The sequence below is a fragment of the Chenopodium album genome, chromosome 4 (genome assembly GCF_948465745.1).
Source record: "Chenopodium album chromosome 4, dcCheAlbu1.1, whole genome shotgun sequence".
Classification (NCBI taxonomy): Eukaryota; Viridiplantae; Streptophyta; class Magnoliopsida; order Caryophyllales; family Amaranthaceae; genus Chenopodium; species Chenopodium album.
The window spans coordinates 22,226,721-22,241,075 of NC_137837.1; the positions used below are offsets into that span (position 1 = coordinate 22,226,721).

A 14,355-nucleotide genomic window follows, 5' to 3' on the forward strand; every position below is an offset into this window, starting at 1 on the left:
AGACTACTCACACATAATTGAATCTAAAACAAATCAAAACAATAAAATAAGACATGATGAAAGAATTAAAATAAATAACTGAGATTAAAGTAGAAGAAACCGTTACCAAAGTAATCTGGAATTAAGAGTAGAGTTAAGAACAAAGTATTAGAGAGAGAAACTAATCTAAAAGCTAAGTAGAGAGAGAAAATCTAAGAGAAGAATTAAGAAAGAGTAAAAAAGATGCTAAACTCGCTTAACGGAAAAGTATTTATATTAAGCGAGAATCCTAAACTAAAACAAAATTAAACGACGCTAATTAGCTCCTAAAAATAACATGTGCCCGATCGGGCGCGCCTTTTTCTCATCAGGTATGTTTCTCGCGCTTGACCGGGCGCGAGTTCGGGCGCCAACTTTACTTCCCCTGCCCGGCCGGGCGCGCCTTCGGGCGGTAGCTCCTTTGGTCGGGCGGCATTCTTGGGCAACTCTTTGGACTTCGATTGAGATCCAATTCTTCGGGCCAATCCGGATTTCCTCTTCGGGTCTTGAATACTCGGTCCAAATGCCCTGGTATCACATATATCGAGCCCTTAATCACCGGTTCGATGGCTCTAACCGGTCCTGGGCTATGGAAACTAGTCGTGCTTCTCCAGTGCTCGTAGTTGCTCCATAATATCTCGCGAAAATGCTCCAAAAGCGCAAATTCCTACAAAAGTCAACCAAATCTACGAAAACACTAGAAAACACCAATTAGTAATAAAAGTGGCTCTAAAGAGCCAAAAACACTACTAATTATGACCAAAGAAAGGGGTAAAACACTATATAAAATAGACATATCAAATATTCCATACAGTTTTTTAGCGACTCCGCTGGGGAGGATTTCTATTTAATTCCTAAAATTTATTTTGGCAATGATATAGAATGAGTGGATGAGACTCGAAACGTTCTAAGTATTCATGTGCGTAATTTTGATTGACATTATTAACATATGCATAAACAAGGTCAGCATTGGATAGACCATCCGTAATGCGTCAAAAACATAAGATTTTTACATGTAGAAAATTTGGGAAATATCTTTCACAACTAGGATCGAAAAAACGCTTGCTGAGGCATGTAGGAACCGGCGCCGAGAAAACAATGCCAGCGTCATGCGATGGCTCTGTCTCCGTGCGACATCAATGTCGTTTGGTGACAGAGTTATCTCTTGCCATGTTGTCTCTTGCCATGTTCTTCCAATACCGAGCCAGAATTCTACCTTCTTTGTTTCAACCGATCCTAGTACTGTTCACTCGATTCTACTTCCCGATTGAGTTTTTCTCACTTTTTAAACCCATATGTGTTCTACATATGGCCATAACCCTTTGGGAATTCACGCTCCATCTTTCCAATCGAACGCTCATGGCAACGAAGGGTACATCCGAGTTTGTTGAATTTACCAAATCGTGGAAGCGAGTTTAACTCGCGGGGTCCCATCCACACGCGCCAACCCTTCCAAAGGTAAGGCTTCCGTGCGGTGCATGCGGACTCATAACCATGGACCTTTTTTGACTAACCCTTATCCTTGAACTTTAGAGAACTAGAGCCATGGTTAGGTTGCAAACTCATTGCATCATATTTTGACTACTTGACTACTTGTGCATAGGGATGGCACCGGGTCGGATGTGGATCGGATACAACTGGATCCAGATCCAGATTCGTTTTTGCACCCTAGATTCAAATCCGATCCGGATCCGTCGGGTATGGAGAAGGAGGATCCATATCCATATCCATTGGATCTCACGGATCCGGGTCCAAAACGGGTCTTGTACCTTGCACTTTTTTTTATCAGAAAAATCAAGTTTCCAATCAAAACAACAGTTTAACTCATTTTCATTAACATTTAGAATCAATTTTAGTAAATTATAAATATTAAGTAAACTAATGGAGTGCTGGATTCACCGTCACCGAAGAGGGTGGAGTTACTTGCGGTGGAGCTGCTGGAATTACTTGTGGCGGAGCTATTGGAGTGCTGGATTTTTGAGCTGCCGTTTGGGAGACACAAGGAGTGAGGAAAGAGATTTAGAGAGGTGTGTAAGATTTTAGGGTTTAAGGGTTTGGTAGAGTTAGATTTTATTATCATGTCATCATGTGGGCTGGTTGGGCTGGGCTTGTAGAGAGTAGTATTTTTAAAAAAAAATTAGAAAAAAAAACAGGTGAACGGATCTGGATAAGGGTGACAGACTAAAGTCGTATCACCTAATCAAAAGTAATTCCTAAAACCCCTAACAAAAACAGATAGGGAAGTAGGGTCGAATCCACAGGGAAACAAGTCTTTTTATTCCTAATTAATTAATATTATCTAGATTATAGAGTAACAAACTAGGAGAAACAATGGAGTATCTAAATTATAAATATTAAGTAAACTAATGGAGTGCTGGATTCACCGTCACCGAAGAGGGTGGAGTTACTTGCGGTGGAGCTGCTGGAATTACTTGTGGCGGAGCTATTGGAGTGCTGGATTTTTGAGCTGCCGTTTGGGAGACACAAGGAGTGAAAAAAGAGATTTAGAGAGGTGTGTAAGATTTTAGGGTTTAAGGGTTTGGTAGAGTTAGATTTTATTATCATGTCATCATGTGGGCTGGTTGGGCTGGGCTTGTAGAGAGTAGTATTTTTTAAAAAAAATTAGGAAAAAAAAACAGGTGAACGGATCTGGATAAGGGTGACAAACTAAAGTCGTATCACCTAATCAAAAGTAATTCCTAAAACCCCTAACAAAAACAGATAGGGAAGTAGGGTCGAATCCACAGGGAAACAAGTCTTTTTATTCCTAATTAATTAATATTATCTAGATTATAGAGTAACAAACTAGGAGAAACAATGGAGTATCTAAATTATAAATATTAAGTAAACTAATGGAGTGCTGGATTCACCGTCACCGAAGAGGGTGGAGTTACTTGCGGTGGAGCTGCTGGAATTACTTGTGGCGGAGCTATTGGAGTGCTGGATTTTTGAGCTGCCGTTTGGGAGACACAAGGAGTGAGGAAAGAGATTTAGAGAGGTGTGTAAGATTTTAGGGTTTAAGGGTTTGGTAGAGTTAGATTTTATTATCATGTCATCATGTGGGCTGGTTGGGCTGGGCTTGTAGAGAGTAGTATTTTTTAAAAAAAATTAGGAAAAAAAAACAGGTGAACGGATCTGGATAAGGGTGACAGACTAAAGTCGTATCACCTAATCAAAAGTAATTCCTAAAACCCCTAACAAAAACAGATAGGGAAGTAGGGTCGAATCCACAGGGAAACAAGTCTTTTTATTCCTAATTAATTAATATTATCTAGATTATAGAGTAACAAACTAGGAGAAACAATGAATAAAAGACCTAGGGCATAGGTTCACCAATAAATAATATTCCAGGGTGTAGGGAATAGTTTCAAGCCTTTAAAATCCCACTAGCTTGAACCCCACTGTGATCATACACTAAAGTACGGTGGCGTCCAAAAGGGAAGAAGATAGAGCAAAAGAGTCGCCAACAAGTTTTTAAGGAACTTGTAAACCGTTCACGAGGTGAAGGTTACACCCACTAACGATCCAAGAGATCGTCAACTCCATAAGGTCATGAACCAAATAAGGGTTCGGGGATGATGGTACAAATCCAACCTAAAAGAGATTGAACCTGCCCTAATAATAGGCCTCTACTTTAATTATTCTGATCGTATTCATGTGCGCTTTCTGACTAACATACAATCAATAGGATTACCCTAAACCTGTTTAATCTATGTTGGTTGAATTTAATGCACAAATAAATCTATTATTGGCGATCATTTGAATTTATAATCACAATTAACCTAACAAGATTATTAATTATCTTATGAAGCGTGATTGCAAATATCAATTCCCTTTAACCTGCAATAAAAGGTGATCAAGCAATAACAATATAAAACAATATGCATATCAAGCAACATAATAAATAATCAACATCATTAATAATAAACATCATAAAATTATAATCATAATCAAAACAATAATAATAATAATAATATTCACAATCATCATAAATTATAACAATTATAATTTTAATCATGTTCATGTTAATATTAAAGCATAATAATAATAGCAAGATCCTAGGCATGATACTAACAAGATTAATAACAAACCCTAGCATGTCACTAAGCAATAAAAATCAAATCTTTAACCCTAACATGATACTAACATGAACAAATATTAGGAAGAACATAGGAAGCATCATAACAATCATATTTGATATTAAATATAACCTAGACATGATACTAGGAATATCATAATAACAATATAAACATGATTTCTACATCATAAATCAATTAATCAATTAAAGTACTTACTTTGATGCTTCGTACCCCTTTCTAATAACAAAATACACACGTTAGTAACTTCAAGGAAAAATAATAATCAAAGCAATTAAATTAAAATAATTGAAATAGAGATTTGGGACCAAACCCTCAGAAATTAAAACCATTCACGTCTAGGGCGAAGGCAACTTCGAATATGGCTAGGTGTATCAAGATCTTGTGAATGCGGAATTTTGTATTAAAGAGCAAAGTTTAGAAAGAATGCTAAAAGATCAATGATTCATAAAGTAATTGTTGACGATTGATGATTGTAGATGATGAATGAAAACGGAGTTTATTAAAACTTAAGAATAAAAAAGAATTGGTGAATGATAGATGTAGATGATTGAATGGTGAATGAATATTGATAATCCGTGAATCAAAACGGAGTTTTTGATACGATATTTATAGAGAAAAACATCCAAAAAAGATAATTTATCAAAACAGAGTCTGAAGATCGCAAAACCACCTTGGCGCCAGACCTGGCTCATTGGCTCCAGACCTGGCTCATTGGCGCCAGGACTAGTAGCTAGCGCCAGGCGCCGATCCTGGTTCCAGGCGCTAAGGCCTGGGGTTGGACGCCAAACCGGATTTTAACGCGTTTTCGAAAATCTGATAATTTTACCGTACTGGAAGATAAAATAATATAATTTCAGTCGAAAATGCTATTTGATCTAATTAAAACTCTGAAGAATCCTAATTGAATTAGGAATGATAAGACCTTCTAGAATGTTCTAGAAGACCAAAACCATTCCTAATTATATTAGGAATGATAAATCATATTAGGCCCTCCCCTAGATCATTGGGCTGTACTTAAGGCTCAAACCGGGCCCAGTTTAGTAAATTGGCCATAACTTCCTCAATATTCATCGGAATTGGTCTTATAATATATCGTTGGAAAGGTCTTTGCAAGCCCCATCCAACTACACCACTATTGGACCCATATCATGGACCAACCAAACTGGATTGGCTGTTTTCTTAAAATAAAGTTTTCAAAAACAGAGAGAAGAGAAAAGAAAAGAAAAGAAAATAAAACTTTCCGCAACACTAGACCTTTCCACACTTTCGTTTCATTCGATTATGATTCGACGTGAAAGGTACTCATCACTGGGTTTGGTTTTGGGGAGACACAAATGGGTGTCTACACAGGGTAAAACATAATAATCAATCATCAATGCATCAATTAATCAGATCATAAAGGGCTTTCACTACGTATTACAATCACAGAGTTAATTTACTGGCATTAAATCTCATCTCTCGAATCTCGACTTAATCATTTATAAATTAGTCCGCCTATTGAAACTAAGCCTAAACATCAATTCTCATCTCTCGAATCTTGAATCAATATTGCTAAACTCATACATAATAGACCTGCGCAAGTCTAGTTGCATAGCATTAAATCAATCAATAGGAAATTAATCTAGCACTGACAATTAACAATAATAAATTACCCCTTCATATTATTCATGGATCCCCATAACTCTAGAATTAAACTACTCGTGCATAATTAAAATTAAACTAATCAAAACAATTAAATTAAACATGATTAGAAGCAATAATATTAAAACAAATAAGTATGAAAGAAACAAAAGCAATAATAATAATAAATAAATAAATAAAAGCATTCGACAAAAACTCAAAAGAACGTGGTATCTTAATTACAAGAACAAAACTTCAAAGCTAATAATCAAAACTTCAATAAGAAAGGAAGAAAAGAAAGCTGCTAAAGTGCAATAACTAAATTTAAGAAATAAAGCTGATGAAAACTAAAATTATCTCCAAGGCTAATAATAAAACAAAAGCTAATTAAATTAGACTACTGCTACCCAGCTCTCTGAAATCCCTGGCAGCAATTGACTTTGTAATATTTATACAAGTCCCAAAACTCCCAGCGGACTTACACTTTGTTTGGATAGGAAGAAATGGAAGGAAAAGAAGAGAAGAGAAATGGAGGGGGACAAAATCTCTTGTTTGGGTAAAAGATTGGGGGAAGGAAGGGGAAGGAGAGGGAGGGATCAATTTTCCCTCTCTCTATAATTACCATAATCTCTCCAAAATTGGAGAGATTTGGAGGGAAAATGGAGCTCACCTCCCCCTCCCTTTCTTTTCCCTTCCCTTCCTCCATTTTACCTCCCCTTCTTTTCCTCCCTTCTTTGCTATCCAAACAAAGCGTTAATCTCCTCGCAAGACACTCACCCGATCGGGCCATTAGTCCGCCCGATCGGGCCCGCCAAAAATCACGCACAGCTTGGGCTCTCTCATGAGATTGGGTCAGCAAGTTTGGCCCAATCCTTAGCTTGTTTAGTTTGTATATTGTTTGTTAAACTTGGACTCCTTCATAATCAAACTCTTTTCACCGAACCAAATTTCTTTAACTCGGTCTTAAGCTTTAAATATTCGGTCATAAAAAATGGTCCGACTCTAATATCTTTGTAGTGACTATTTGCAAATTCCTACAAAATAATACCAACTCTACAAAACACTAAAAAACGTATATTAGTAATAAAAATAGCTCCGCAGAGCTCAAATAAGCATAAATATGACCGTGGGACGAGGAATAAAATATACTTCCTCCGCTCTTTTTTTATTGCACCATATGAGGTTGGCACAAGATTTTTGGTAGTGGAAAAAAGGATGAGAGAGAAAGATAAAAATAAAAGATTGTCCATGTGATGGTATACATAAAAAAAATTAAGTGTTGAAAAGTAAGGGTATATTTGGTATTTGTAGTGTGAACACAAGTATTTATTTTCCTAAAATAGAAATGGTGCAATATTTGTGATACTTCCTTAAAAGGCAAGTGGTGCAATATTTAAACAACGGAGGAAGTATATAAAATAGACTCATCAACGGGTATTTGGGTTAGACCCGTATCCAGATCCGTTTTTTATTATGAGATCCGTATCCGACCCGGATCCATCGGGTCCAATTTTATAAGATCCATATCCGTGAAAACGGATATGGATCCATAGATCCGGGTTGGATACGGATCCATTGCCATCCCTACTTGTGCATCACTTACCTGTGCATACTTATTATGTGACTAAACTAATCGTTTGGTTTGACTTGTGATCATAAATATGCTTAAATAAACTAACCAATGAATAAAAGAAACTTTGCTTAATTAATTTATTAATTAATTTGAGCTAATAAATATGTCTAAAACCGAGTCATAGTCTTTTTGAGTCAACCCGGATTTTAATTCCCGCATACTGCACAAGCGCCAACTTGTTTGGGTCATATCCAGAGTTCTAGGAATAGTTACGAGTCGTAAAACCTATGGATATGTAACCCCGAGTTTTAGCTTTCATTTAGCGGTTGGTTTCGTCCAATTTGGAGTCACAGATAAGAAGTTATGACTAAAATACTGCAGCATATCCAGTCTAGTGCACATACGTGAAATCTAAACTTAGTCTTCGTTTGAGTCTAGTCACATAGTCTAGTCCCATGGTCATGAAACGAGTCTTGAACATATCACTTACACTCACAAGTATTCACACACTTTGTACATACTCTTTTCACACCATGACCGTGTTTTAGGTTCATGCATGAGTCGTCCTTTCCGTCATTTAAGTTGGGGGTCCAATCTATTCCTAACTAGCCTTATGGCTCGTGCAATGCACGGTTTATTTATAGGTATACAATATAAATAATTATTTTTTAATATATTTATATTGACAAATGAATATTTTATAGAGGAGAAGAAGAGGTAAAAATTGAATGCAATTATAGTAGAAATTTAACTAAAGAAAAGTGAATCAGACAACATTTAATAATTTATACATGTATTGAATTAAAGTTTTTTTTTTCATATGAGAAAAGGGATTAAAAAAAGAAAGATTAAATGAAGTGACATGTGGTAGTATTGGAGAAAAAAATGAAATGTACATGTGGTACTATAGGGATGTTAGTTTTTGTTTTTAAAATACTAAGTATAGAAGTATAGATATAGATTCTTCCACATCTCTTCCTCTACATCGTCTTTCCACTCTCCACATAATTTCTCTATACATATCATTCCCCTCATTATTCCATGATCTTTCTCCATCTATGCATGTTGAATCGAGTTTGAGTCAAATAATTAACAAAAAGTATCTCTAACTTCCCTTTCCACAACACTTGGTTAAGAAGAAAAGGCCGACTAATCAAGGACAACACTTTTGTTCAAATCTTACTTTTTGATAAACCGATTCGTGAAAAGAGAAAGAGGATAATTGCAACTCAAGAAGAGGTCAATGAACTTAGGCAAACCTTGGCCAATGTAACTAAAATGATGAAGGCTATGGCTCTCAAGTCAATGACCCTACGAAATAGCAACGAATGGAGCAAATGGAGGAAAGCTTGAACAAGCTCTCCAATGACCATAAGTTCCAGGGCGTTAGCTCACAAGGGGTCTCAGTGGACAAAGAGCTTCTTCCGCAGAAGTTCAATGCCAATGACATCCCTAAGTTTAAGCCAACAAACAATCCTTACTTCCACTTAAGGGCCTTTGAAACTATAATGAACATTAAGAGGATCGGATTGATAGGAAGGTTTTTCATTCTTTGTTCTCACTATCTTTAGAAATCGTTTGTCAACAATGGTTCTATTCCCTTGGAAAAGAGAAGACCTCTTCTTGGGATGCTATAAAAAACGCTTTCATAGATAGATATAAGTGTAATATTCAAGTTGAAACAGACCATAGACAACTTGAGATGCTAAAGCAAAAAGAAAACGAAGGGTTCACCTCTTTCTTCAACAAGTGGAGGGAAACTTCCGCTAATATGGTCGAGGTTCCTACTGAAAAGAAGTCTGTAAGGATATTCATCAAGAACCTCCAAGAAAAGTATTCAAAGCACTTGAAATATCAACACAACTTGAACACTTTCAAGGCTGTCTATGATATAGTAGGCATTGACATAGAAGACGATCTTTTGAAAGTTGATGGTGCGAAAGGAAAGAAGAACGACCATCATTTTTCTTCCTCTCACATTAATGAAGTGCACGCTACAAACACCTCTAAACAACAAATCCAAAGGTCAAAAAGAGTGTTCACTCCACTTGGTATGAGTTATGAGACAACTTTCGAAAAGCTACACCACAAAGGACTAGTCATGCCCATAGGACCTATCAAAGACCCAGTTCCAGAAGCTAGGCCACCTAAGTGGGATCCTAATAAAAACTGCAAATATCATCAAGGAAAGGGTCACGACACTGAGGAGTGTTGGAAACTCAAAGAAGTTATTCAAGACCTGATTGATGACAATAAAACGTCAGAGATCCTAGCCATCTCGGAAGATCAAGCATCCTTCGATCCTTCACTCCTTATCACATCTGTAGGAGAGCCCTTGATCGAGGCAGGCTATATATAACTTCTATCGATGAAGTGACCATGATTGACGAGGATGAAAAAAATTTCTTAGATGATATAACAGAAAACTCGACAAGTCTAAGATAAGACGTTCATAAATTGCAAGATATCATCGTCATGCTCTTGAATATGGTGGAAAGCCTAGCAAATCGGATATCAGTCATCAAATAACGCTCCCATCACCAAAACCAAAAGAATGGAAAGGACATGTCTCTTCCTTCTTCTTCTTCCAGTCAAGAACTTACAGGAAAACTCAATGCTCCTAAACCACGGGTAAAACGGACCATTGAAGAATATACACCAATAGGAATGACTTATAATGAAGCTTTTGACTATTGTCATGGTCGAAACCTTATTCATGCCATTGGTCCAAGCCAAGACCCTCCACCTGAAAAACAGTCTCCCAATTGGGATCCAAACTCCTATAGCAAATATCATAGAGGCTATGGTCACACCACTGAAGAGTGCTTCACTCTTAAAGACTGAATTCAAGACCTTCTTGATTCAAATTGCCTTCGTGTTCCTCCGACCAACAAGAAGGTCAAAATCAATAATAATGATGGCAAGAACAGGAATAACGTCAATCCTTCTCCTGTTTCTTCATATCAGAATAAAAGTTGCATCGAGAAAAAAGCTTTAAAAACCAAAGAACTAGATAGAAAGTTCACCTTAATTGGGATGAGCTACAATATCGCCTTTGATAAACTCCTTTCTAAGGGTCTCATCACACCAATTGGGCCTATGCAAGATCCTCCTCCTGAAAGGAGAACACCCGAATGGAATCCAGACTCCTATTGCAAGTACCATCAAAGCAACGGTCATACTACAAATCAATATTATAAGTTCCAAAATCTCATTCAAGACCTCATCGATGCAAACAAACTTTCATTCCCACTAGCTGGCAAGAAGACCGAATGATGATAAAGTACAAGACACGAGGCGAGCTTCAACGACAAGATTTTGTGACCTCTTTTTTCCTTTCTTTTCTAATTCCTTCTTTTCCCAATAAGTCTAGCATAAGCACCTTTTACTTTCCTTAGATTTTATTTTGTAGGATTTTTTTTTCTTTAATAAAATGAGCATTCCTTTTTCTTGCATATGATCATTATATTGCATTCATTAAAAAAAAATGCCGAGCTAAGCACAAGGTATACCAAAGATTTGAGGCACCTCTTGTAGCCTATCATATCACCATCACCTTTCAAGTACATAATCCTTTCTTGATAAAATACTTTGAGCCTCGTCTAACGCTAGACCTTTCTTTCTTCAACTCACATCTACCTAACCTTGAGATGGGATGGTGTGCAACTTATGCAAATTGCTAAATACAAAATATTGAGTGATTTCAAAATATTAAAAATAGAAAAAAGGCAATAATGATATAAAAGTGTACAAAAGGGCAAGTGTTCCAATGTCATTGATATGAACATGTCTTTGATATGAACACGTCTCAGATTGCGTCTCTTATCGAGTGCTTGGTACCGTGCCTGAGAAACATGAATGCCAAGTGAGTGATAGACCGCATGATCGAGATTACCCAAACTTATCAAGATAAAAAAAAATGCAAAAGCAAAAAAGGAAAAAAAAAGAGAGAGGGAGCAAAATATAAAAGAAAAAGAGTTCAAAAGTGAGAAACCTCGAGCATATGCATACAAATACAAAGATTCAAAAGCAAGGTTGCACACCTTGGGGGTCTTATCTAGGGTCTTGAGCTTTTTATCCCCTTCTTCTCTAACCTTTATCCTAACCACGTTACAACCCAGCCTTAAAAGACCTCTTTGAGGTACACACACACTTGTGCGAGGTTCGGCTAGAGCTACGTTTTGCCTGATTCCTAATAGATACGTAGGCAACCTCAAATTGGGGTGCGACCGTAATAAAAATGCGTTCATAAATTCACATCCATATTTACATTCATACATGATCATATCAAGGGATCTCCAATGCTCATCCCTATCCATTTAGAGTTAGACTTGGGGGCTTGATCCCTATATCATTAGCTTACCTAGCCTAAGAGTCACCACTATTTGACTTTTTTTAAAAATATTTTTCTATACACTTAACCTTTGCAGCTTAGACTTAGTGTCACTTTCACACACATCACAGATACATGGACAAATAATCCTCTCCTTAGGCAGGGGCGGAATTAGGGGGGCTGGGTGGGCCATGGCCACCCCCTTGGCCCAACAAAAAAAGGGTTTTTCTAAGCTATGCCCCTAAGGTAGTCAAGTTTCTAAGGTGTACCCACGCTTTTTTAAATTTCTAAGTTGTGCCCCTCAACTCACTACCATTAATGAATGGTACCCTCCTTGGGACTTCCATGTCACCTAAAGTTAACTATAAGTTTAACAAAAAAGATGATAAAAAGAAAGGAAATAATAGGAGAAAGAAATCTTACACACCACAGCCCTAATAACGAAAAATGAAGCCATGAAATCACACTCTCAATTAACTTTTAAACAACTAATAAAGATACATTTTAGTATTGATAAACAGTTGAAGGGCACGGCTTAGAAACTTGAAAAAGCATGGGTATCCCTTAGAAACTCGACTACCTTAGGGGTATAACTTAGAAAAACCCAAAAAAAAATACTAGACCAAAATTTTTTTTAAAAAAAAAAAGAAAAAAGAAAAATAAAAGCCCCACATTAGTCGGCTAAATCACACAACCAAAAAAGGAAAGAATCTTGACTACACTTTTTTTTTTGAAATATCTTGACTACACTTTTTTATACTCCTTAAATATTATTTTATTACTTTTCTATCAAACATCATAAAGTGAAAAGTACTTTTCTCTATTACTCTCTATATATGGGCGCATATAGGATTAGGTATTTTTTACAATTATTAAAACAACTTTTTACCCATTGGATACTTCACAATACACATACATCCCTATTCCCTAATCCTTCAATTCTTCAGCTTCTGTCGTCCACCAGGTACGTTTTCAGTTTTTTTTTTTTTTTTTTTTTTTTTTTTTTTTTTTTTTTTTGTGTGTGTGTGTTTTATTGTTGAAATTTTATTTTTAAATACATGTATTAGTTTACATAATCACTTGAGTAATTAAAATAAGATTATATAAATAACTATTATAACTCAATTATACTCCCTTTGTTTTTAAATACTTGCTCCACTTTCCTTTTTCGGCAGTTAAATACTTGCTCCATTTCCTTATTTGGAAAGCTTTTACAATATTTAATTCATTTCTCTCACATAGTGGACCCAACATAAATTATATTTTATTAATTTCATATTCTCTATCCTCTAATTCTCTCCACTACTTTTGTTTTTTACAATTTTTTATTTTTTCACCTACCCCACTACCTCCATATTCTATTACTTTCTCTAATTTCTCCTAAAACTTTGCGCATGGAGAAATGGAGCAAGTATTTAAAAACGGAGGGAGTACTATGTATTATTTTAGTATGCAATTGATCAAAATAATATTAATTTTTTTAGGTTGAGATATGAAAAAGAAAACAATTGACTCTTATTTTTCGAAAGCAAAACCTCCTTCTGAATTAAACATTAAAGACCCATCCACTAACGTGACTTTCGAAACGAATTTTAATGTAAATCCGGAGACCCATAATGAACAATCAGCAAATCCATATACCGTTCAACCTACATTTAATATTGGAAATATAGTTTTGATGCGTGATCCGGCTCTACGTAAATCAATTAATAGTTACCCTTCAAAGGAGCAGGAAGATATTGTCAATGCATACGTAAATTATGGGCCTTATCAATTTCACTTATCTCAATACCCTTCTGCGGGTCCGATAGATCAACCACGTCGATTCCAATCTAATTGGTTTAAGAAATTTCCTTGGCTAGAGTATTCTCCTACAACAGATGCAACTTATTGTTTTCTATGTTTCCTTTTTTCAAAAGACCCATTAGGAAAATCCAGATCACATGTTTTTACAGTTCAAGGATTCAGACATTGGAAGAAGGTTGGGGGTAAAGATTGTTCTTTGTTATCTCATATGGGGAAATATACCAATTCAGCTCATGGATATTCATCTTTATGTTGGGAGAATTTGAAGAAAACTGAAGGTCACATTAATCAGGCATTCGAAAAACCTAATCCACAAATGATTGAAGATAATCGTTTAAGAATAAAAACTTCAATTGAAGTGGTGCGGTGGCTTACATTTCAAAATTGTGCATTAAGAGGACATGATGAAAGCAAAGTTAAAAAATCAAGGAAACTTTCTAGAGATGTTAAAACTCTTAGCATCGTATAATAAAGATGTATGTAATGTTGTGATGGACAATGCACCACAAAATGCTAAATATACATCTCCTGCAATTCAAAAAGAGATTCTACAGGTATTTGCTAACAAAGTGCAAAAAGAAATTCGTGAGGAAATTGGTGATTCAAAGTATTGTAGTATTGTTGATGAATCTTGAGACATATCTAAAAGAGAACATATGGCTATTGTTTTTTTGTCGTCAAAAAATGGTTATTTAAGAGAGCGGATTTTTTAGCTAGTACATGTCAAAGATACTACCTCTAAAACTCTTAAAGAATAAATTTCTATGGTTTTATCTAACCATGAGTTGAGCATTCAAAACCATAGAGGACAAGGTTATGATGGTGATAGTAATATGCGAGGAGAATGGAATGGCTTAAAGGCTTTGTTCATGGAAGAATGTCGCTATGCTTACTATGTACATTGT

At 36.0% G+C, this 14,355-nt stretch overlaps 1 protein-coding gene across 1 annotated transcript; it reads left to right on the forward strand.

The window, feature by feature from the left end:
• The first annotated feature begins 13,136 nt into the window (after nt 1–13,136).
• On the forward strand, nt 13,137–13,919 carry LOC145627781 (uncharacterized). Its single transcript, XM_081680129.1, has one exon. The coding sequence runs from the start codon at nt 13,137–13,139 to the stop codon at nt 13,917–13,919; it is 783 nt and encodes a 260-aa protein (XP_081536255.1).
• The last annotated feature ends 436 nt before the right edge of the window (nt 13,920–14,355 follow it).